The sequence below is a fragment of the Schistocerca gregaria genome, unplaced genomic scaffold (assembly GCF_023897955.1).
Source record: "Schistocerca gregaria isolate iqSchGreg1 unplaced genomic scaffold, iqSchGreg1.2 ptg000391l, whole genome shotgun sequence".
Taxonomy (NCBI): Eukaryota; Metazoa; Arthropoda; class Insecta; order Orthoptera; family Acrididae; genus Schistocerca; species Schistocerca gregaria.
The window spans coordinates 1,771,139-1,797,265 of record NW_026061830.1 but is presented as its reverse complement, the minus strand read 5'-3'; the positions used below and the strand labels follow the sequence as shown (position 1 = coordinate 1,797,265).

The following is a 26,127-nucleotide window of genomic DNA, read 5'->3' as shown; positions in this document are numbered from 1 at the left end:
CACAAACTCCGCTCTAGAGCGCCCGCGAGTTGCTTTCTCAGCCCCCCTCAGCTCCAAGCTGATTCCCATTTCACGAACTTGTCGAATTTTCAGGCGTTCCCACGAGTCAGAATCAACATCTACACGCAGGTAGTTCCACTGGCCATTTCCCAGTCGCCTTACTGACACCCCACTACTGACCCTGTCAGGGTTTTCAGAAGTGTGTTTACTAACAGCAGGCGCTGGCGACATCCTCCCTGCTGCCATCCTGGGGAGGGAAATCACTCGCTGCTGAGCTGACCTCTGACCTCTTCCACAACCGATTTAGGATTAGGGAAAGACAGGCCTCTGACCCCCAAGATGGAAGAGGCTACCTCCCAAGGAAGCCAGTCCATGTGTGGACAGTAACTACAGGAGCAGCACATACGCTACGTGATCAAATTATCCGGACACCCCCAAAAATATACGTTTTTCGTATTAAGTGCATTGTGCTGCCACCTACTGCCAAGCACTCAATATCAGCGACCTCCGTACTCATTAGACATCACGAGAGAGCAGAATGGGGCACTGAGCATAGCTCACAGACTTCGAACGTGGTTAGGTGATCATACGGCTGTACGCGAGATTTCCACACTCCTAAACGTCCCTAGTTCCACTATTTCCGATGTGATAGTGACGTAGAAACGTGAAAGGACACGTACAGAGCAAAAGGGTATAGGTCGACCTCGTCTGTTGACTGAAAGAGACCGCCGCCGACAGCTGAAGAGGGTCGTAATGTGTAATAGGCAGACATCTATCCAGACTATCACACAGGAATTCCAAATTGCATGAGGATCCACTGCATGTTCTATGACAGTTAGGCGGAAGGAGAGAGCACTTGGATTTTATCGCCGTGCGGCTGCTCATAAGTCACACATCACGCCAGTAAATGCCAAACGACGCCTCGCTTGGTGCAAGGAGCGTAAACATTGGACCACTGAACAGTGGAAAAACGTTGTGTGGAGTGAAGAATCATGGTACACAATGTGGCGATCCGATGGCAAGGTGTGGGTATGGCGAATGGCCTGTCAACGTCATCTGCGACCAACGGTGTCACTGATCGGATGTTGCCGCTCGTAATTCTAACTTTTATGGCGCTGTGACATCACCTAAAGTTTAGGATTCATACACGCATGTGCAGGAAATGGGCAAAGACGCAACACGCTCCCTACCACCCGGCAGGTCTTGACTGAGTGGGGGAAAGGGACAGAGAGCGTCCCCTGTTCACCTGAGAGCCACGGCTTCTGGTCGTATTTGTTGGAAGATGCCCCGTCCCAAGTGCTCCTCTCCATGGACCTCCGCCTCTGTTACTCCACCCCCGAATTTCTACGGCTTCTGTTGTTGTTGAACCCCGGTAGGCGAGTGCGTGGCATTTCCTCATCGTCGGTCGACCTCGTGCCCGCGCTGCAGGAGGCGGGTCCTCGCAAGTCCGGGCTGCCGTTCACTGTGCAGGTCGGAACACCGGTCTAACGCCACATTCACGTAATACGGGACAAGTCTTTTATTGAGGTCGATCTCCACAATGTAAGGAATGCCGTGGGGCTTTCTTCTGACGTTGGACCTGCGCCTACGCTTATCAGCGAATAGCGCTCTAATTTGGCGCAGTTTGAATCCGGGTTACCTGAACGAGTTCTTCAGCTGTTTCAAATCGAAAGAAGATTGCAGTCTAACATCCCATCGGCAGCAAGGCCGTCAGAGACTGCTGAGGTACTTCACTTCAGATGGCACGTGATCGTGAACTGCCTGCGCCCCGTTTAACGGAGAGAATGCTCTCGAGGTGGATGGCGGTAACCACTGCTGTGCTGGCGCCGCGAGACCACTCGTTCCACCCAGACCAAACATCTGAGGAAGTTCCTGCCACGATCACATTCCGAACTCTGAATCTTCGGTTGACGTACAGAAACGAGAACTGGCAGAGGTCTTTATTTAAGTGAGCACAGTTTCCAGCATTCAGCTGAGCAGCACTCGAATACTTTAATAAACAGAGTGCAGACAATTTCAGGCTATTTTCGCCTGGCATCTGCATTAAAACCCCTTAAAAATTTGGTGGGCAAAAATAAATGCAGAACACGTCGTATTAGTCGTGAATTCGCTGGTAAACGTAGGCGCAAACCCACCGAGCGAACGCAAGAAGAAGGAAAGCCGCAGGATTCCTGCGGAGAGACCTCGAGCACAACCGTGGCAAGAATTACGTAGGGCAGAAAATCCCCACCGTGGCCGAGCAGTCACCCAAAGTACGGAAATATGCGATAGCGGAACACGGCCTTATGGAAGGAGACGAGGTCGACTGAGGAAACGGAGATCCTCTCCCACAATTCGACCTACTGGGATTCCGTAAGAAAAGAAGCCGCAGGAATTCGCATGTACAATAACGCTTTTAACAGAGACTGAGTTTGTAATCTGTGTAGCGCCTGGAGACGATCCCTCGTGACATAACTCACGAGGGGACAGACGATGCTCGTGGAGGGGTCCTTTTCTCTTTCGTCGCTCAGTCGTTGGCCGGTGGGGGAACGGGAGGGGGGGGGGGGCGGTTGACACGACGCCTCTGCATTGCTTGTTTCCTCAATTTGCCTCTGTGAATCCCACCCTGCAGGTAACGTCACACCGCCATTATAGAATTCCAAGTGACGTCCCCCTACCAATGCCGAGCTCGAACGCCGCTGTAAAGGAAGTCAGACTTGGCTTCCGGCACACAGTCACCCCCTGATGAAGAACGCAGTGATAACCTTGGAAAGCTCGTGTTTTGCCTCGGACCTCTCGCGGTCTGAACACTGACGGGATTTGATGTGTGAGTGTGTGTGTGACGGCTGCCCGCCTGCCCGCAGCGCCGACGGCAACTTCGAGGTGACGCTGGCCACCAAGGCGACGCTGAACTACACGGGCCGCGTCGAGTGGAAGCCGCCCGCCATCTACAAGTCGTCGTGCGAGATCGACGTCGAGTACTTCCCGTTCGACGAGCAGACGTGCGTCATGAAGTTCGGCTCCTGGACTTACGACGGCTTCCAGGTCAGTGCGCATGCAGTGCTTCTCCAATTGCAAACAGCATTTCACTGAGCACCACACTAAAGTACGATGCTGTACGGGTGTATAGGCAGGCCTGGCTGCCAGAAGACATCCTGAGGCACGGAGGATCAGTCAGTGGAGTAGTCGAGGGAAGTGTGATGGTGGTGCAGGCAGGTGGAGGGCTCAGTGCAGGATGTGCGTGTGGGGTATAGAGACGAAGAGGGACGCTCGGGGTAGATCAGCGTGCAGAGCGGGACAGAAGACCACAAGGGAACTACAGACGGAGGCCTACATCCAGTGGTATCGCCACTGCTGCCAAGTGACGGAACTCGATTGTAGGCAGCACGTACAGCGGATGGGTAAAAGTATGGAAACACCGCGAGGAACGTAAGCCGAAATACCAGCCAAGCCGGCAGGCTGCGTCGTTGTATTCGGCGACGAACGGCACCTCTGTTCTACGTGACAGTCGTGCTCCGAACTGTATTCTGCGTAGTTGTGGCTGCACTCAGTCGGAGCTCAGTTCATTCTAATGTGGGCAAATGGCTGCTGCGTGTGTAGTGGATGCTCCCTAACCGAGACAGCAGAAGCGCCTGTTCGTTCAACAGGCACCATACCATTAATTCATATCGCATATGGGGAAAGTGGAAAAACGTCATCCACACAGGCGCAACTCGGACAAAAGTGATCGTGGCGTACGCTCATTGAAGACGGTTGTGCGGAAAAGTAAGAGCACTACAGATGCAACGCGACCTGTCCCACCACGGGCAGCGTTCAGACTAACCTAAAAAAAATTCTATGCTCATGTCAAAAGTGTCATCTGCCTCAAACGTACTTTAAAAATCATGATCTCATATCAAATACATCATCCAAAGCTCTCATAGTATCACAACGGTTCCGAAAAAATATGAACATTTCACAAAGTACAGACAAAATACAATTTCACAAGTGTGAAGTTATCCAGCCGTGTAATTACGTAAACATCTGTCAGTGATGTAGTAAAATAAATATTTGTCTCTCTCAGTTAAATGATCAGATAGCTGTGTAATTCTGTGTTACAGAAATATGGTACCGATGTGTAAAGTTGTATAAGCAAATACCATATTATCTAGGGCTCCTTGTGCTTGCCATACACATGATAAACAAAGTAAGCGTGTACCCCCCTGAGGATTAATGTAATTATACCCTCAGGTGTTACAGATTACAGCAATGGAATGAAATGTATCACAGAAAACCTTTGTATCATTGTACTTCAAATATCTTTAAAAATAAATGTTTTAAGTACAAAATTAATCACTCAAATACGTGTACTGTAGTGCTAAACTGTGCGTCTTGTTGTAAGATAATCTCTGTGGAAGTGTCGTAGTTATCGTCCTCCGAAAGTTAAGTTCTGCAGAAGTCAATGTACTTACCTCATGATAAATAAAAGTGAAATGTTTTCCGTATAGATATCGTAGTTATTACGTACCTTACCGTGATCAAGAAAGTACTATAATGTAACGTACCGTTGTGCTACGGAAAAGGCTGTCTCATTGTAGCTATATCACAAAAGTTACTACTAAAACATGTTTTACTTTCCAGAATAATACAGAAAAACTGTGCAGATATAAAACAGATACACAGCAAAAGCACAATGTAAATTGTGTCACACATTAGTAGCGTCGTGATATAATCGTGTAGCTATCAAAGAAACCAAATGCTAAGTCATCTTTAATCTCACAGAAAGTATTTCAAATAAAGAATGTCTTTTCAACTAAACCAAAATGTTGCATTAAAATCTCATTAACAGTATATGTTCTAAGTATGTAAGCCTTATGGTCGTTACGTAATCGTGCAACTAACAAGCAAGAATGTACAAATAACAACACTTAGTCGTCTGTTCACTATAACAATGCACTCGTAATTTCTGTTTAAAAATATTCCCTAGGTTCTAGACTGGATAGTTAACTTCAAAACATTGTTGCATGTTAACAGTTTCTCAGTGTGACAAAGCATACCAGAAATGTGAAGTGAAATGTTTTATGGCAAAGACAAAGTTAAAAATCAGATTATCTTTCAATAAACGGCTTTACATGTGAAATGTGGTGTAAACCTTTACTCTTCCTAGTACGCAGAGTTTCAACTTCAACGCAATTATCATGCGGTATACGTCGGTAATACTGGAATTTTTCTCAAGGTTAGTGTCAGTGTTAATTTTCTCTGAGCCAGCCGGCGCAGGCGGCTGCCTGCGGTGCGAGTCATTGTATGTCTCTTTGTTGGCGCGTCGTTATTGGGATTAGGAGACCTAACTTCTACAAATTCACCTTAACGAGAAGGCCCTGCCCTGTTTGAAGCTCGCCAGTTCTGATGGAATTCAGGTCTGTCGTTTTGTTGGTAGTTTACATAGTTTCTTGTTTGTCGGTCATGTGGTGGAGAATTTCTCCCTGAATTGTAACTGCGTGCTGGACCGTTACGTCTGAAGTTATTCTGTCTCCCTTGATAATAATTATTTTTGTTCCCACATTGTCTGTTTCTATAGTAATCTCTGTCATATTCATTACTACGGAAATGCGATCTTTCTCTGTAACTATTACTCTGCCAGTGGTTGTCATATAGGTGGTGTCTGTGTTGTGAGAATAGCCTTGTCGTGTCCAGTTATTATTTCTTTCATCGCATAATTGTGACGGATGTGACCTGTAATTGTTGTGCTCCTGTTTTCGCGTTCCGCTATTGTCAATATCAATTTCCAGTTCTTGTAACAGTCCCTGAAAAGCTTCAATGACGTCTTTGCAACGTCCTGCCAAAATAATATGTCGTATATGTTCAGGTAATTTAGTTAAGCAATTGCGGATGAGTTCTGAGGGAGTGTACGGGTTTGACAGGTACAGATTCTTGTGCAACATGTCTTCAAAATATTTCACAAGACTGGAAAAATTCAGATTGTTCGAAATGTTTCATCATTATGATGCTATGTTTTATTCGGTCTTGTGTAGCTTGAAACCAATATGCTGAGAGGAAGGCATAATAAAATTCTCCTTCACTGTGACAATCGTGAATGACCGATCGCATTCTTACAGCTGGTTCATTCTCTAAGTAGCCACACATAAATTCTAACCTGTGCTCCAATGACCAGTTGGCAGGAAAACAATGAGAGAATTGATGGAGCCACGCTTGTGGATGAATGTCGTTGCCAGAATTCTTAAATGTTTTGAATTTACGTGTAGTAATGAACAGCTTATAGTCAAAATCATCATGTCAGCCAGTCGCATGTCGGTCATTGTTACATCATTTCGGCGGTTCCATCTCAAAATTCAATGCGCCTTGCCAATTTCTTTCATAATTTCCGAAGTGTCCTGTGTTATTATTTTGTGGTTGTTCTGTATTTCTGTGTCCCTCTTCCCGTATTGGAGCGCGAGTGTCCTCTGAAATATGTAATTCTTGTATTACTTGAGCCAACTGATCTTGTACTTCCCGCATTTCTCTTTTGTACTCTGTGTTGATTTGATTTTGATTCTGTTTGAATTTTCTAATTTGTTCATACTCTTCAGTGTCAGTGAAGGCTACAGGTTTTGTGTCATTTAGATCATCATCTACCTTTGTAGATAAGTTAGTGAACTGATCTGAAAGTTCGGCTACTTTATCCGATAGTGAAATTATTTCCTCTGTGTGTTTTTCTGAACCAAGTTTCAGAGTTCCATTTGTGTTGAAATCGTATCTACTGTGTCCTTTAAGTTTTCCTGAGTTTTTGCAAGTTGCGTAACCGAATCGGTAGATGCAACTGAGTCAATTTTAGCTTGAAAGGTCTCATGATTTTCATGAACAATAGTTTGCAGTTCTTTTATGGCTGATTCGTGATTCTGTAATGCATTTTCATGCCGCGAAAAAATAGGTTGAAAATGCTCACAAATTTGTGTTTTTACGTCATTACAGACTTTTTGACATTTCGATTCAATGTTATGTAACTCAGTAGTTAAATCTTCACGTGGTCCTCGCCGATACCCCAGGAGCAACAGTGTCCCTAATTTGCTGGGAAGTGGCGGTGCGGTCCCCTACGGCACTGCGTACGATCCTACGGTCTTGGCGTGCATCCGTGCTTCGCTGCGGTCCGGTCCCAGGTCGACGGGCACGTGCACCTTCCGCCGACCACTGGCGACAACATCGATGTACTGTGGAGACCTCACGCCCCACGTGTTGAGCAATTCGGCGGTACGTCCAGCCGGCCTCCCGCATGCCCACTATACGCCCTCGCTCAAAGTCCGTCAGCTGCACATACGGTTCACGTCCACGCTGTCGCGGCATGCTACCAGTGTTAAAGACTGCGATGGAGCTCCGTATGCCACGGCAAACTGGCTGACACTGACGGCGGCGGTGCACAAATGCTGCGCAGCTAGCGCCATTCGACGGCCAACACCGCGGTTCCTGGTGTGTCCGCTGTCCCGTGCGTGTGATCATTGCTTGTACAGCCCTCTCGCAGTGTCCGGAGCAAGTATGGTGGGTCTGACACACCGGTGTCAATGTGTTCTTTTTTCCATTTCCAGGAGTGTATATCAGTTCATGACATCGATTCTTACAAATTTCAAAACTCCGCCATCTCTCTCCCCACATCCACCACTTCTGGCGGCTCACCTCCAACTGCGCAACGCTACGCGCTGTTCACATGCAGCTGCCGCTGCCCAACACTACAATGGCGAGTATTACAACAATGCCAACCAGCCACAGACTGCACACGGCACAGCCAGTGATTTTCATACAGAGCGCTACCTGGCGACAGCGTTACCAATAAAAAAACCTAAACAGCCTACTTACAGATGCTGAGCATTCCATTGGCGGTTCGTTCCTGTTGTCTTTCTTAAGTCTCTGTCTCACCTGTCGGGTAATCTCGCCCTCGGTCTTTTTCGGTACATTGGGTTCCAGTCTAGTATTTGCTTTCACCACCTGCCGTCTCTTCTTCGACCGACTTGAGCAGGCCACAGCCATTTCGAGGTGTTCATTCTTTCCTTTATGTCACTGACCTCTGTTGTGCGTCTCATATCTTTTACTGTCTTGCTGCAGCTGAACATAGAACTTTCCACTCCTCTGTGGCTTTCTGTTGGTTTTCTAACAGTGGAATTTAATGCCCGTGTCTCACAGCTGTAAGCTACCACTGACAGTATACATTGGTGGAAAACTACTTTATTCGGGTCAGCCGACGGTTTACACTTCAAAACAGAAGATTAGCTTCCATAAGCTTCCATCCAAATTTATATATCGAAATATTTCTGGTGTCAGATCTTCTTTGACTCAAATAGACGCACTCTGTGACGCTTTGCAGCTACGTATTTCCAACAGATAAATTTCTCTCCATTGTCCATTCACGCACTATGATCTTGGTTTTATCGTACTGTATTTCAGACCAACTTCAGAGCAGACTAACCCAAATTCCTTAACCAGTATTTATTGTATACTATTAAAAACTGAACAAATTCATCAGCAAGCCTCTGATAATTTAATCTCTTTCTCAGAAGTTGCATTCCCTTAGTTTTCCAGTTTCATACTGCTTTTTCTAGGCCTGCTGAAAACAATTTTGTAGATATAGAGTCATCTTGTTTTATACCATTTTCAATTTGAAATTGTAATTTCTTCGGTAACATTCACGAACGCTGTGGAGATTCTTCTGTATGTGGTACGCAAGAATGTAATACAGCCCTGTTCTCTTTCTTGTCGTCTTACATGAAACACGGCTGCGTGACTGATCGAATCGAATGCTTTTTCGAAACTTGTTTCGTGCAGAGTCGGAATGGTGCCAAATCCTGAGTGCAACAGGGGGGCCTGCTCAGCGCTCAGCGGGTCACGTAGTTGGCACACAGGGTGCTTCAGATAAACTTCCACTCAGGTAGTATCGCAGCCGTGTAATGTATCCTAATATAGTATTCAGCCATATGAATTCTGAGATAGTCTTCACAAAGCGACGTATACTCTCTCTTTTCTGAGCTATAATGATTACAGAGATATCGGTATCTGTTTGTTTTCTTTATTTTTCAAATGTAACAGTAGAATATATGCTATTAGTATCTTACTTCTAAAAGATACGAATTCAACGTCGTTTCAGTCTTCAAAAACCAGTTAATAGTTTTGGAGTTATTACAATATTTATGGTTCGAACATGAAAGAGATTGCTGCGTTATGCGGAAGTTGGTGACTTCATACTCAAATAAGGCAGTAAGTCACGTCAGACAGTGTGGAAGCAGGCACAGCAGAAAATAATGTCTCTCTCGTTCTGTGTGGCGACTGCTCGTTAGTTTAAAGGAAAAGTAATTGTCTTTCACCAACCGAGAGAAAGTACACGAGCTATTTCTTTACGAAGACTGCAGATGCAACCCACGCGTACGAGGTATCTCGGTCGACGGGGTACAGCGAGAAAGACGAGTCAGCGAATGTACCAAAACTTGTCACTGGAAGTGTTCTGGAGAACCGTGCAAAGCACGAGAAGTGCGTGTGCTACGAGAGAAGCGACGTTTCGCCAGCTGCTGCTCGTAATCCACGCGGCAGCCGCGAATGGCCGCCGGCGTACACGGTGTGCGCGCAGACAGCTTCCATCCGCCTCGTGTGTCGCTTCAGCAACAGGCAGACCGGAGCAGTCGCACAAGATCCGTGCAGTTCTGTCTTTCGGTTTTGATGTAACTTGAGCACTGTAGATTCCTCCTTACATCTTTATCGATGATGCAACATTTGAAAATCACGAAAATCTGAGCGTAAGCAACGTACGCCACTAGCGTAGTGCCTGCTGCTTAGCTCACGCACACTGTACGGGCTGCACAGATATTTTTTATTTGTCTTTAATCGAATTTTTATGTCCACAAATTTGAACAAATTCTAAACTTTTGACGCAAATGAAGGCCGTACAAGCATAGTCTTTTCCGAATGTACTTGTAACTGTAAAGCGATTGTGATAGCTGGAGTTCAAATTTTCTGTTAATCGTGACTTTTTCGTTTCTGTGGTGATATTGCCATAGAAACTTCCATCCCCTAACACGTTTTTTTTTTTTTTTTCATCCAACCGAGAACTGAGATACCAGTCTTCATAGATTTAGCTCATTTTAATACAGTGAAATATATTCTTAAAAATAGGTCGTGTTTCCACCTTCTGTGTCAGGTTGCACGGATGAAGTCGTCCGCGATCTGTCTGGCAAGTTCCGCGGCGGGGCGCGGCAGTTTCTCGTCGCTAACCGCCGCCCCTGCACGTCCTCCGCTGCTCTCGCTGCCTCCACACCTCTTCGCGCCAGAGCCCGTTATTTAACCAGGCGGAGCGGGCGGCTGCGCTGGGAGAGCTTCGTCTGCTCTCTAGGTCGTTCTGCCCCTTCGCCACGGGTATGAGCTTCACTCCGCGGCACTCAGCGGCACTCTCGAGGGCCTTGCCCTTCCACGCGGCCTCCGTACAGATCCGGCAGTTCTCACGGAACACCTCGCGGCTCGTTTCGTGACAGCCTCCTATCAAGCTTCCTCCTCCAAAAACAGTGAGCTCGACCTTCCCCTTTTCAGGCTTCTTCCCACGATTCATTACAAATTGCTTCAGCACCTCCACAACGCCACTACCTCCTCCACGTATTTTACAGTACTTGGCTCCAAGGCATTTTCTCCTACCAATCGAGGGACAATATTCAGGTTCGTGTCCTTAAGTGTGGCAAGGAACCGTCGTTCCGTGACGGTTACCGGCCTATCAGCCTGACCAGTGTCCCCTGCAAGTTACTAACACAGGCGGTGGTTCGTCAGCTCAGTTGGGTCTCCGAACCTCAGGACCTTTGTCTTCTTACCAGTGCGGCTTTCGGGAGGGACAGTCTTCGATCGATCGCCTGCTTCTGCAGGGCTTTCCTCACTGCCGCCAGCTTGTCACAGTTTTCTTCAACCTTCGTAAGGCGTACGACACAGCTCGGCGCCATCACATCCTCCTTACGCTCCACAAATGGGGTCTTTGGGGCACCCTTCCAATTTTTATTCTCCAGTCCCTGTCCCACTTCTCGTTCAGAGTCTAGATTGCCACTGTTCGCAGCTCCCCACAGGCTCGTGGGAATCGCATTCCACAGGGCTCCGTAGCAAGTGTCCTCCTTTTTCTAACCACTATTAATAGACACGTGGCCTGTGCCAGATGGTTGGTCACTCGCACTCTGTATGTGAATGGTTCTGTATCTGGGCTAGCGCCCACTCGGCGGACTCTGTGGAACGACAGTTCCAGGTGCCATCTGGCGCACTTCCACGTGGACACTCTTGCACGGTTTTCGGTTCTCTCCCGGTCAGTCCAGGGTGGTGCATTTCTGTCGCCATACTATCGTCCATCCAAAACTGGAGCTCTACCTCGATGCCCGACACCTGTTCCGTTTCTTGGGTCTTCTTTTTGACATCAGTCTTACTCGGTTGCCACATATTCATCATCGAAAGGTTGACTGTTTTTTGCTTCTTTGCCCACAGCTTTTTTGGCACGGACCATTCGACCCTTCACAATCTTTACTCAGTTGGACTGTGGTTGTCAAGTTTATGGACCAACTACTCCTTCCACACTCCGCTCTTGGACCCGGTCCACCACTGTGGTATATGTTTAGCCACCAGCCTTTCACACCAGTCCTGACGACAGCCTTCTGGTTGATGCTGGGCAGTCGCAGTCGCAGCCCCTTGTTTCTTATGCCATTACTACCAACTGTTCTCCTGCTCAGCCCTCCTGTTCCATTCTTTTCCCACCCTCGGGTGGGTTTACTGTTTGGGCTCTGCCTCGCTTCTCTTCACTGTGACTTCCATCTTCCCTCCTTGACCTCTTCCCCACGTTCTCTCCCGAACACTCCTCCCTTGATTAGTTCCTTGGCCACTGATTCGGCTGGATCTCTTCTGGAGTCTGCTCCAATGGCATTTCATTGTTTTCTCTGAATGCTCTTATGGGAGGTTCAGGACGCCATTATTTTTGACACCGATGGCACTAAACCTGCTAATGTGACATATGCCTTTACATCTTCTATTGGCATGGAACAAAATGCCACATGTGGGGTGTTTGCCGGCCGAAGTGGCCGAGCGGTTCTGCGCGCTACAGTCTGGAACCGCGCGACTACTACGGTCGCAGGTTCGAATCCTGCCCCGGGCATGGGTGTGTGTTTTGTCCTTAGGTTAGTTAGGTTTAAGTAGTTCTAAGTTCTAGGGGACTGATGACATCAGATGTTAAGTCCCATAGTTCTCACATCCATTTGAACCATTTTTGGGGTGTTTACTGCAGAATTGATGACTATCTATTGGGCCCTCTGTTTTATAAAACGGTTCTCCACCTTCCCCCCCCCCCCCCCCACGTATTTTGTTGTGTACGGACTCAATGAGTCCCCTCAGGCTATATCTCGGTGTTTTCCTGCCACCTCATGATCTCTGCCATCTGTAACCTTGTTGCTGATCTTAGCGATACTGCTTGCCTGGTTGACTTTTTTTGGGTTCCTAGCCCTGTAGGTATCCCAGATCACAAGAACTGGCTTATCATCTCGCTGAGGGCGGGGGGGGGGGGGACCACCTACACCCCCCCCCCCCCCCCATTCTCTGTGACCCCTCTGGGAGCAGATCTGCAGCTTTACATCAAATCCCTTGTTCTTCAATAGCGGGTTGACACTTTGGAGGCTATCCCACTGTCTAATAAACTCGGCACAGTCAAGGAGACTCACACCACATGGGGTTCTTCCCTCTGCCTCTCCTGGTGGGAATGTATCATTGTCTGCCGTCTTCGTATGGACCATAGTAGGTCGACCCACGGGGTTTCACTCTGCAATGAGCCCACTCTGGTTGGAGGGCTCCGCTCATGGTGATCAATGTTTAGCTGGACTGCTCCCTCCTTTTGGACCTTTGCAGTAAATATGACCTCCCGACTTCCTTGTCTCGGATGTTAGTGGACGACCCTCGCACGGTTACGTCTGTCCTCATTTATCTTCACAGAAGTGGTTTGTGCTCTCAGGTATAATTCCTTGAATTTTCCTCTGGAATTTGAGTCCCTCATTTAGCGAAGGTGTTAGTTATAGCGGCCTTGACCTTATCTCCACGTCACCCAAGCTCTCCCAGTCTTGTTCCTACATTTTCTCTGGTCTGTTGTGCCGGTTTTCCTTCTTTACTTGTGTCTTCTTCCCCTCGTCCCCACAGCATCGTGATAATGGTATGGTGTGGGTGTCGGGATAGGTCGGTGGTGGTGCTGGAGCCCCGTTGCGTGTAGCGTTTCTGGGGCACCCCTGCTCTGCCCACCCCCTTTTGTTCTTTTGTCTTCCTGCTGCCATGACGCCCCTTTTTCCTGTTTGTTTGCTGTTTATGTTGTTCCTCCCTTGATTTCTGCCATCTTATGTCATGGAATCGATGATATGGCTGGTCCCCTCTCCCAAATCAGTCAACTAACCATCCTTTTCTTAGAAATTTTCATCGCCTATTTCATACATTTATGGGTTGAATTTCCAAAAACACTGAACTACGTTTCTTTTTTTTTTATTTGGAACCGAGAAGTCAAATAACAATTTTCGTAAATGTATCTTTAAAAATATTTTATTACTTCTTTAATACAGATTTATTTTCAAAAACAAATTTCACCCATTATTTCACTCTGCTAGGGGCTTAATTTTCAAAAATGCTCAAACATGGATTTCTTTATTTCTGACCGAGAAACTAAATGCCAATTCTCGTAGCCCTACCTTCAAAATTGCTTTAATGGCGACATATTTTAAAAATGCCCTTCATCCGCTATTTCATAGCTTTAGAGGTGGAATATCGAAAAATTCATTTTTACAGTGTAAGGTAATTGCAAATTTCAAGTTTCTAAGCTTAGTGGTTTGGGCTGGCCGATGATGAGTCAGTGAATGAGTGAGTCAGTGGAGAGTGCCTTCGATGTACAGAGATAGGCCGCTGAGAATACGTCCTGTCTGAGGCAGATTGAACTTAAGAGTCGGTGAGAGTGTGAACGTGTGATGCTAGATTTTTCTGAAGACTGGACCGCTCGACTTTACTTCACTGAAGAAACCTTGAAAAGTAAGAGTGAAAATTTGTGCCGGAAGCGCGGTTCGAACTCCGAGCTCCTGTTTCACGCGGGCGGTCACAGGAGTCACGGCATGACCCAAACTCTCACACGTCGTCGTTGCTGCCTCACAGCTTGTGCACACATGATGCGATTCCCGTACAGGGCAATGCATTTTTATTGTTCTCACTGCCTGGTATCGGCGTATAAATACCGTACTGGAGTGGGTGTGTTGCTAAGAAGAACGATATAGCGCATGCATACATGCGAGTGCGAAAGAACATCGCATTCCAACATCACTTGATTTACTGAGGGCGTTGTCACTATTTACTTACTTAAAAACCGAATTACGATAACTTAAACGGGTCAGCAAATACCCGAGGTGAACCACTTATTGTATAGTGTACTAGAGCCATATTAGTGACTCAATTGTTCTAAGCGTTTATTGTAACTAAAGATATAACAGAAGCACAAATATTTGTAAAGAGGATAAGAATATTTTCATTAGACGTGCTAGCACGGCGACTGGTTGAGCAGAAGAAATCACTGCAGGGACTCGAGTCGTGCACTTGAAGCCGCGTTACAGTGGCGGAGCGCGTTTACTGAGAGCTCTGCATCTGTGCTGTGCGCGTGAGGTGGCGGATCACTTCGCCAGGTGTGGGCGTCCTCTGTACCTGCTCCATATAATATTGTGGTAAAGAAAGGAGCTTCGGAAAGGCACGTTGGGGATACCGTTCTCATTATCTAAAGCAGAGCACAAATAGGCTACAGTTATGCTGGATACAGGAAAATATCTTCAACATTAAGTGGAATTTTTAAGAATTCTTTTTTGTTCCGCAAAATAATAAACCACGAATCATTTAAGGAAACCTACTTCAGCTGAGTGTTTTACGGTTAGCTCCTCCACTACAGCAGTCAGACTCGTCTAACAAAAGCTTGTCGACTATTCGATTCAGGACCTGCTGAACTCTGTTTCCGGGAGTAAACCGAGGCAGTGGCATGGTGATCGAACATTTCCACAGACGATACTGTTACCTATAAGAAGAGGTCCACTGGTGTTCTATTGCACTATAAGCGAAGAGTAGCTGGGAACAGCAACAGTAACTGCCGTAAAATGCCTAGGAGTAACCACGCAGACACACCTAAAGTGGAATAACAGCACAAAGCAGATAGAAGGAAAAGCGGAGGCCTCGCTGAGATCCACTGCAAGCGTCTTAGGGAGATGTACGCCATCCACGACACACGCCGCACACGTAACGCTCATTCGACTCGTCCTTGGGCACTGCTTACTACACTGGAACCGTCACCAAAGAGGATCACGAGAAGAGGTAGGCGAGATCGAGCCGAGAGCCGTGCGCCACGGGTCGGGCTCGTCTAGTCGGCGAGAGAGCGTCAAGGAGACGCTCAGCAAGCTCCAGTGGGAGACGCTGCAAGGAGGCGCTGATTCTCACGGACAGCCCCACACGGGCTTAGTTTTGGCATTCCCAGAGCACGTATTCCAAAAACAGTCGGCTAACGTATTACTTCCTCCTGCACATGTCTCACAAAATGACACAGCGAGAAAATTCGGGAAATTACGTGCCATACACAAGTTCACCAACTCATCGCACGGGAAATTTCCCAAAGAAATGGGGTAGGGGAGATCAGGCAGCGGTACCAAAAGTACTCTCCGCCACACACAGGTGTCTTGCTGTGTGTACCCGCAGACATGCAGAAATAGTGGTCTTGACAGATAGGTTTAAACATTTCTATTATTAAGAATAACGAACGAAATACATAGAACAAATTTACTGTAACATTTGTCTCACATTACACTGGAAGTACACTTACCTGCCATTTGTTGTGGCTCTGTGTTGCTGCTGTGCCGTCGTGCTCCCGATACCTGTCTCACGGAGAAGCGCAGCCGGGCAGCGAACGTCTGAACAGAGAGGCTGAGGAGGTGGTGAATCAGATCAGAGAGGCAGAGAAGATGGCGGAGCAGACCGGAGAGGAGCTGGAGGTGGTGAATCAGACCAGAGAGGCAGAGAAGGTGGGTAATCAGAACAGCGAGGAGGTGGAGGTGGTGAATCAGACCAGAGAGGTACCACATCTGCATCTTCCGCATGAGCAGGAGCGTCTCAATCAAAATGTGGATGGGATTCTCCAAGACCACCTTCGCTTCGTTCAGGCGCTGTGGAACCATTTCCCTACTAAAGTAATTACGCTATTTTGAGTTATTTTCGAAAGTATATATCATAGAAAAGGAGATACTATGACAGGAGGAGAGAGCGGATAGGCGTTTGCTGAACGCCTCTAGCAGAGGTAGGAATTGTCTGATGAGGTCACAGAAGAACAAGTAGAAGAAGATTTGGAAGAAATGGCGGATTCGGTATCAAAATCAGAGTTTAACAGAGCTTTCGAAGATTTGTGATCAAAGAAAGTGGAAGGTATAGCTAACATTCCTTAGGAATGTCTAACATCATCGGCCAAATGCCGCCTAGACGAGTATTCCTGTTACTTTTCTGGAATCTATGAGACTGGATGAGTACAGTTAGACTTTTCGAAGAATGTCATCCACACAATCCCGAAGATGTCAAATCTCATGCATCCATGTTGCTGACAAGAAAAATATATACGAGAACAGAAAAGAAAATAGTGAATATTTAAACGTTGATCATTTTGGCTTTAAGGAAAGTAAAGGCACAAGAGAGACAGTTCTAACATTGTGGTTTATAACTGAACCGAGACTTCTGAAAATTGAGACACGATCATAGGATTAGTCGAACTAGAAAAAGTGTTAGACAATGTAAAATGGTGCATCAAAATTCTTAGAAACAGGTATAAGTTCTTAAGGGAAGACGACTAATATACAATATGTAAAAGAACCAAGAGAAAACAATAAGAACTGAAGACCAAAAACGAAGTTATTGGATTAGAAAGGGTATAAGACAGCGTTGCAGCCTTTCGCTTCTACTGTTTAATCTGTACATCGAAGAGGGAATGAAGGTATTAAAAGAAAAGTTCAAGAGCAAGGATGAAAGGACTTCAGTGGCTGGACTGACGGAAGTGAATTACTACAGTAACTGTTGAAGAGACTGATGAGTGCACAGAAAGACGAAAAATAATGAGTAGTAAAAATCAAATTAGCGGTAAATAAAAACTGGTTTTCATTGCAGACCCCGCAGACAGTACGTGACGTCAGGTGGCCGTGGCGGCTACCTAATCGGACAATCTCATCCCGTCTCGCTGCCTGGAAGCTTTTCGTCCACAAACTGAGGGGCGCTTACGGACCGTAGAGACGAGGTGGTGGCCCGTTCTGCTGGAACATCACATCGGCCAGCAGGTGCTCCAGCAGCCGACTCTTGTAGCCCGCTGTTGGCGGCAGGGTCGCTGGAAAAGAACGCGGCAGTTGCGTAATTGTCAATGAGTCACTGGTGCAGTGAGAAGACGGCCCAGGTAAACTCTGTAGAGCGAATTTATCAAATATAGTATCCTTCGAGGAGTTTTGACTTTCGAACAAATGGACGTTCGGCTGCCTACTTGAGTCGTAGAAGGAAGTAAAGTACAGAAGAGGGGCATAAGACCAAAGTGAGCAACGGAAAGCTTTAACTCCAGATCCCTGGCAATGTTCTAGAGTTAAGAACACACGTAGTCGTGGGCTTGGCAAAGGCAGGCCACTTGCACTTAGCTGCCACGAAATCCGAGTCTGAAGAGGCCAACTCACTGCCCAGGGCTCCGTAGGGAGTGCGACTCAAAACACAGCACTCGGGCCGCCACGGCAGTTCCTCAGCGAGCGTCGGTGCACCACTGCTGCGGTGTCTGCACGTCCGTGCTCGTCACTGGAGGGCTAAGGGACTTGGCCCGTTCACTTATGTAATAAAATATAACACCTACAGCCGTCTTCACGATGCCATTTATTTTATGGCTACCAGTTTCAGCGCTTCGGTGCACCATCTTCAGGCCTCAGCTGACGCTAATAAGGTTAGCACCATCCGTATACACACTGCGCATCAGTGTCCAACATCTGTAACTGGTTTTCGCAGAGTATCTTTAACAGCTCCAAACATCGACTATCACCTCAGTCGGTTGGGGAGACAAATGCCGCTGTTAAAGATAGTCTGCGAAAACCTGTTAGAGATGTTGGCCACTGATGCATCGTGTACACGGGTTGTGTTAACACCATTAGCGTCGGCTAAGGCCTCAACATGATGCACTGAACCACCGAAACTGGTAGCCATAAAATAAATAACATCATAAGGACGGCTGTAGTTGTTACATTTTATTACTGCTGTGGTTGCGGATGGCCCACACAAGTTGAAGGTAGAACTGGTTCGTTAGCTGAGAAGGAAGTGCCCTTCCGACACACACATACTGCCGCTGCGCACGGATACAGCGACAGCTGCTAGCGGGCGCGAAAGTATGGTTGGTAGTGGCCGCGAGGGCAACGGAAGGCCGCCGCCATGCCACTCACTCTGTTGTCGTTGTTGTTGTGGGTGGCATTAGAGCAGATTTCACTTGTTGCACTAGTTCATGGATTGTTAAGTACAACACAGTCCGTGGTTCAAACGATTCACATGTCGCTAAACTTTAACGTATCATTTTACCATAAAACTGTTCTCATATACATTTAAAGAACTCGAAACAATCAAGATCGTGCACAAAAATAATCTATGGACGACTTAAGATCAAATAAGGCAGAAGTCATCGATAACATGCCATCAGAATTTCTGAGATCATTAGGGGAAGTGGCAACAAAACCACTATACACGTTGGTGTGTATAATGTATAAATAAGTCTGGCAAATTACCGTCTGACTTTCGGAAAAATATGATCCACACAATTCCGAAGACAGCAAGAGCTGACAAGTGCGAGAATTACCACACAGTCAGCTTAACAGCTCATGCATCCAAGTTGCTTAAAAATGGTTCAAATGGCTCTGAGCACTCTGAGGACAGCGAGAAACTTAACATCAGGATTGATGGTCACGAAGTAGATAAAGTTCAGGAACTCTGGTATCTAGGCAGCAAAAAAACCAATAACGGCCAGGGCAAGAAGGACATCAACAGCAGGATAGCACTGGCAAAAACGGAATTCCTGTCGAAAACGGGTCTACTGGCATCAAACACAGGCCTTAGTGTCAGGAAGAAATTTCTGAGAACGTACGCTTCGAGCACAGCATTGTATGGTTGTGAAACATGGACTGTGGGAAAACCGAAACAGAAGAGAATCGAAGCATTTAAGAGGAATGTTGAAAATGATGGGGACTGATGAGGTAAGGAATGAGGAGGTTCTGAGCAGAATTGGAGAGCAAAGGAATATGTGGAAAACACTGGGACAGGATGATAGGACATGTGTCAAGAGATGAGGGAATGGCTTCCACGGTACTAGAGGGAGCTGTGGGGGCAAAAACTGTAGGGGAAGACAGGGACTGGCACACATACAGCACGCAGTTGCCTACTCTGAGGTGGAGAGGCTGGCACAGGAGAGAAACTGGCGGCGGGCCGCGTCAAACCAGTCACAAGACTGATGACACTGTCCTGCGAACCAGCTACTGTTCATAGGAGTCGCTAATCACTGTGCTAATGTACTCGAAAGTAACTGGTAATTACTGTTACGGAAGTCATGATTTGAACTCACGACTGCAGGATATAGATGCGGGTCCGTTGCCGGACCGGGGCGCGCTGTCCACGGCGAGAGGCGCGCGCCCGCCGCCGCCCAGACTGCCGGCCAATCCTCTGCACAGCTTTGCGGCAGTCATCTTTTATAAAGTAATTCATCAACCTCAAAATATTGAACTTACTGAGTTAATTTAAAACTGCTACACGCCAAATAGAACATAAAAAATATATCAACAAAATGATAACGCCAAAATTCAGAATATAACAGTAATTTTGACATAATTTATAACTGAAGTTAACCATAGTCTAAAGCTTGAATGTTAATTAATTTGGTAGATAATTAGTTTCAGATGGTTTTGGGTACCTTACCGAAAATTTGGAGACGTGTACTTTCAAATGATTCTCGTTAATGTGCTGAAATATGTTTGCTACCCCTCACTAAATATGTTAGGTCGCACTATATGATCCTCTATAATTAACAATATTTTATAATTAACAAATTAGATGATTGCAACTGTATTAGCAAGTAATATGTAATGAGCACTAGAATTCAGTGGGAAGAAGTTTATTTACGAATCCGAAATTACTATACGGTCACTGATTACTAACTACAGTACCATATTTCTACTACCACACTTTAGGAACAAATGTAGAAAATCTTGGGAGGTAGAAAAACATAGCAACTGAGGCTGGATACTCACGTTGCTTTGTCTCATCCCCTTGAAAATAAAAGGAAAATTAGGTTATATTGTCAGACGTCGAAAACCATTTGTTAGTGTAGAGTACGGTTTTGAATTTATGAAAGTCTAAAGGCTCAAATATAATTCCTGCAACACCTCCGAGGTTTAAATATGACACTGATGTGTGAGATAATGCATCTTCTGTGACGTGCTCGAAAACCAATAAGTCTATCGAGCATCTGCGACGTTATTTACAGTGGAACGACATATACGTGCACGGGAGTTGCGCTACCCGCATTCTTGTGATGTTTCACAGGTGGACCTGAGGCACATCGACGAGGTGAAGGACTCGAACGTGGTGGAGCTGGGGGTCGACCTGTCCGAGTTCTACACGTCCGTGGAGTGGGACATCCTCGAGGTGCCGGCCGTCAGGTGGGTCGCACTCTCCCCCTCTTCCAGTCGCAGTGCAGCTCTGGTGCGCCCATTGTTGGTAACAATCCATTCAGTCCATTTTTTTGCAATACATATGTATATGGGAGGAAGCAAATGTTTGTTGTTCTTCGCACTCTGGGAACTTGGACAGTGGACGATACTGTGATGCAGCATCTGCAACTGGGGCTGGGCAGTGTCACCGTAGCCCTGTATCAGTACTATCTGGTAAGGATCCCAGACTGGCCAACACTGTTGAAGATCGGTCGAACTAGTGTTCTGTAAGTTACACGCTTCACAGGTTCACTATACATCCCTAGGGTTCTTCTAATAAAATACGAGTATCTCGGATCGTTATTGATTAGTTTGATGTACTCGTTTCACTTCAGTTCTATACAAGTCACTCCACAGTAGAGACCTTCTTCAGACATTCACCATTGTCCTGATGGCAACGCGCCAAAGGTTGAAAGCTCAGTGGAGCACCGTCTCGAAACTAGGTGGTGTGAGTAACTGACGCACAGTGGAAGGTAGGCAGACTTGGTTAAGCCCTGTAGTGGGTGATGCACGCAGCTAATGAATGTATATGATCAGGTAGCGAGGCAACAACGGAACTTTACTAACACGACCCATCGAGAACGTTCGACAAAACGCTCCTTCAGAATAATCCGACTAAAAGAACGTCCAGATTCGATATGAGAATGACACAATACACAGTAACAGTTTCTTAGAAGGTACAGTCTGTACTGTTACTCTAATCTTCGTCACTCAGTTAAATACGATACTCTGTCGTAATCGGGTACCATTGACACAGCCGGGAAACGTTCGACGTCCTCCGCGGCGGATGCACTCGTGACGACGCAGAGGCCGACTGATGGCTTGAAGCTCGGAGCGAACGGAACTTGGACTGAGGAGTCGCGCAGCAATCGGCGTCGAGCGAGGAGAATCGTCAACTGAACTCAACTGCGTACTCCCCACGTCGACTGCCAGGAACCGCCTGGGTGACACCCTACAAAGTCGTTTGGAGGAAGAGTAGCTCCAAAGTGTGGTGGCAGCGCTGTGTACGGCACGTGCAGCGAAGGCCCACACCGCAGTCGTCTGCGCGCTGGCGCTGCTGGCGTACTGGAAGCGCTGCACACTGGCTGACAGGCCTTTAGATCGCCTGTAATGTTTATTTGTCGAAGCACGTCTACTCACGACAATGTCCCGTACTGCAGAAAGAGTGCTGCAGGTAAGGTGTCGGTGCTTTTAATGGTGAAACCTGAATGACATTTTTTTAAATATTTGTAATGTACAGGGCCTGCAAATGATCTTTTGCCACAATGAGAAGGCGAATCGCTCTTATCGAGGCACCGATAAAAGGAACTGAATTCAGCTTAAACACTCTCGTTACATTTGCCAGTTAACCTGCAGGCCACGGTGGTTCTGTCTGCTATGTACAGTGAGACTCCTCTGTGTACGCAACCGCTGCTGCTAGCTGCCACACATTTTTGTGTTTTGTGAAATTATTCTGAGAAACGGCAGAATACACGCACTCGTGTGCCACGGTCGGGTTCCGGCACCAGGACTCTATTCGATTCGACGCGGCACGTTTCGCTACCGAGGAGGCATCGCAGGTGTCCGCCTGTATGAGTACATTGGCTCAAAATGAATTATGTTTGCCGTTGCTATTGTTGAGTGTACCAGGGAACTGGGGGCATAAAATTTCGTTTGCATCGGAATAAATGTGTCGTCGAAACAAGGGATAAATACACTACTTGCCAAAAAAATTGCTACACCAAGAAGAAATGCAGATGATAAACGGGTATTCATTGGACAAATCTATTATTCTATTTTCACGTAATTTGGGTGCATAGATCCTGAGAAATCAGCACACGGAACAACCACCTCTGGCCGTAATAACGGCCTCGATACGCCTGGGCATTGAGTCAAACAGAGCTTACATGGCGTGTACAGGTAAAGCTGCCCACGATACCACAGTTCATCGAGAGTAGTGACTGGCGTATTGTGACGAGCCAGATGCTCGGCCACCATTGACCAGACGTTTTCAATTAGTGAGAGATCTGGAGAATGTACTGGCCAGGGCAGCAGTCCAACTTCTTCTGTATCCAGAAAGACCCGTACAGGACCTGTAACATGCGGTCGTGCATTATCCTGCTGAAATGTAGGGTTTCGCTGAGATCGAATGAAGGGTAGAGCCACGTGTCGTAACACATCTGAAATGTAACGTCCACTGTTCAAAGTGCCGTCAATGTGAACAAGAGGTGAAGTAGACGTGTAAGCAATGGCACCCCATACCATCACGCCGGGTGATACGCCAGTATGACGATGACGAATACACGCGTCCAATGTGCGTTCACCGCGATGTCGCCAAACACGGATGCGACCATCATGATGCTGTAAACAGAATCTGGATTCATCCGAAAAAAATGCCGTTTTGCCATTCGTGCGCCCAGTTTCGTCGTCGAGTACACCATTGCAGGTGCTCCTGTCTGTGATGCAGCGTCAAGGATAACCGCAGCCGCGGTCTCCGAGCTGATAGTCCATGCTGCTGTTCCTACAGATGGTTGGTGTCTTGCAAACGTCCCCATCTGTCGACTCAGGGATCGCGACGTGGCTGCACGATCCGTTACAGCCGTGCGGATAAGATGCCTGTCATCTCGACTGCTAGTGATACGAGGCCGTTGGGATCCAGCACGGCATTCCGTATTAACGTCCTGAACCCACCGATTCCATATTCTGCTAACAGTCATTGGATCTCGACCCACTTTTTCTGCTTCGGTGATCTCCAGTTGGCTTGGTTAAGCGCGTTTTCTATTGTGAGCAAAGCCGGGAACACATCGTGTCTATTTGCATCGTAATCAGTTGCACGCCCACCGTTAGTCAGTCCAAACTGTTCTGAGACTGAATTACTAAAAGAAAAGAAAGGTGGTGAGGGTGGTTTTAATGCTTCAGCTGTTCTACATCGTTGCCCCCCCCCCCCTCCCCCGAGTACAACGCACAGAACATTCACACAACCGCGTGAAGCTGTCAGATGGGTCCTTCAGTGGGATTTTGTTCAATTCGCACGTCACATCTGCTCGAATGTCAATTATATGGTCAAAGCGTCTTCATGGGAATTTCTGCATTTTGTCGTTAAATGATAGGTTCGTATTGACAACACCGAGTCTCTTTTTCCAGAAAAGAACTGTCGGCGTTCCGCCTTTCAGCCAAGTCTGTGCATCGTCGCACACACTTTTGTCTTCTTCGAAACATTCTGGAGGATGTCTCGATCACATGATAAAGAGTCGTTACCCCATTGAGATTTCTGATACACCAGAGCTGCCCTTTCACCACCTGACACCGTCTCCTCACACGCCTATTAAACCTTCCACCGTGGTTGTTGCCCTCACGTCGCTTATAAGCCAGAAATAAAAGCGGTCTCAGAACTTTTGGAAGTACTCTGTGCTATATGTGTGTCGGAAGAGTTGAATGACAAAACAACTGTAGCAAGAATCGACGTAATAATTCCAATTACCGAGCGTTAACGTGCCTCCCTCTCCCCCCTGTCGCCCTCGCCAGCCCCCTTGGCCCCCTGCCCCCCTCGCCTCTCTGCCCAATGCCCCCTGCCCACAAAACAAGCGACAGATTGCAGCGATCCGCCGCAAAGCCCCACAGTGTGTTCTCAGACGACACGTTCTGTAAGTCTCGGCAAATCGCCGATTGCCGATCGCTCGGAATTCCCGTTGTAAGGCGCCGCGGTCCCCTGACCTTCATCGCTTACATATTCCGCCCTCACAATCGTATTCCGCCCATCAAGACACTTCATTCGAACCCAAACTCGATAAGATAAAGTCAGTGTTGTATGAATTCATGTAAGCGATATGAATATAACAAGTAAATTGCAAGTGCGCACCAGGGTTGAAATACTCGAGGCTGGTGTACACACACACGTACACATTCAACACACGACGGTCACAAAAGATTTTAGTTCAGGAGAGGCAAACCGCACGCCGGGGTGCTGGTCCCTTCAGAGGACGAGTCAACCTATCTACATCAGCCGAGTGAAAGGGAGAACGACCCCGTGTTTGGCTTACAAGCAAATTCCGCTACATTGTGTGGAAGCGTCCAGCCTACGCATTCTTTACAAACATAGCACGCAATTTCAGAGATTTTCACAGGGAGACAGCAAACGCCAAACGCTGATGCTACAGATTTCCGGATTGTTCGCCTTAAACGAAACGCTACTCTCCCGTTTTAGAAGAGCAGTGCCGATTGGCAGACGATATTTCTGACGGCTTGAGCTGAAGGAGTAATGGAAGAGACCGAAAGATATACCTCTTCACGTCTGGCGTGGAGAGCGGCCGTTCCGTCGTCGCCCTTGGAGCGAGAACACGTAACGAGAGCGTGTGCGCTCGTACGTGTACTCAAAGAGCGAGGAACAAGTCTCTCCTCAGTACTTCACTGGGAGAGCACCTCTGTCGAGAGCGAAGCGGAGTGCGACTCGATATTGAGTCCTTGTGATTAAGCGTTGTTCACTGTGTTGGCCGCCACACTTATTGTGCAGTGTGAACGGACAGAGTTATAGTTAAACGCTTGCGAGCGAATTTTTGAGTGGCATCACGGTGGACTGGTTATCTGACCAGTGTACTACGCCAGTAGTTAGACTAAGGGCGAATAGGAGTCCCTGACTTCATCAAGGCGTTGGGAGTGTTTGATTGTCGAAGGTCAATCCAGATAGAACGAGAGTTATCTTATTTGTCAGCAACGAGCGGCGCAGACAGCAGTCATCATCGCAGCTTAAGGTATTGTGCACTACAGCTCTTGCGAGCCCCATATTTCCTCCACAACAGTACCCTGCACTGAATTTCACACACGACAGCCTCCACCGTACCTAGCAAGATTCTAACGGATAATTGTTCAAGTTTAGTAGGATCGGCTCTCAGCCATTCTGCCAAGTCATTAACAATCTTAAACTTTGTATAGAAATTTCCATAGGGAATCCTATCCGTAAGAGGTAACTTCACATTCCGAAAAGAAACCAGAAATAACTTCTTCAGTTCACAACTAAAAGTGCAATTGCGATTTCTCAGAATTTTTGCAGACTAAATAATAATTTTCGTTAGTTTCATGTTTTGTTTTACACTAACTAGCACTACTCCAGTACCCAAGTATCTCACTAGAAATGTTGTGAATTTGTGAATTTTTGTGTCATTTCCTTACAGAGAAACGACTCCAGAAGATATTTATTGCTGAAAGTTTTTCAGGCATTTCTCTTTAGAACGTTAGGAGCGTCTCTCTGACTTCTGTAGTAGTGTGGGGGTGGAAATTGCATCTTGCAGGAGCCATAGGGTAGAGGGTACATCTCAGATGAATCCGTTGCGCAGAATGACAGAATAGCAGCCACACGCTCACACCGTGCAACCCGACGAATCGCATGTGACCTGTGGCAGTATGGCTG

At 47.0% G+C, this 26,127-nt stretch overlaps 1 protein-coding gene across 1 annotated transcript in view; it reads left to right on the top strand.

Moving 5' to 3' along the window:
- The window catches only part of LOC126309758 (acetylcholine receptor subunit alpha-like), a gene marked incomplete at its 5' end in the record, with an annotated part of 254,597 nt that overhangs the window by 196,152 nt on the left and 32,318 nt on the right, over positions 1 to 26,127 (top strand). The window contains 2 exons of the mRNA XM_049992103.1: positions 2,844 to 3,024; positions 20,578 to 20,693. Coding sequence (XP_049848060.1) covers positions 2,844 to 3,024; positions 20,578 to 20,693 — 297 coding nt within the window. The remainder of the gene's footprint in view (positions 1 to 2,843; positions 3,025 to 20,577; positions 20,694 to 26,127) is intronic.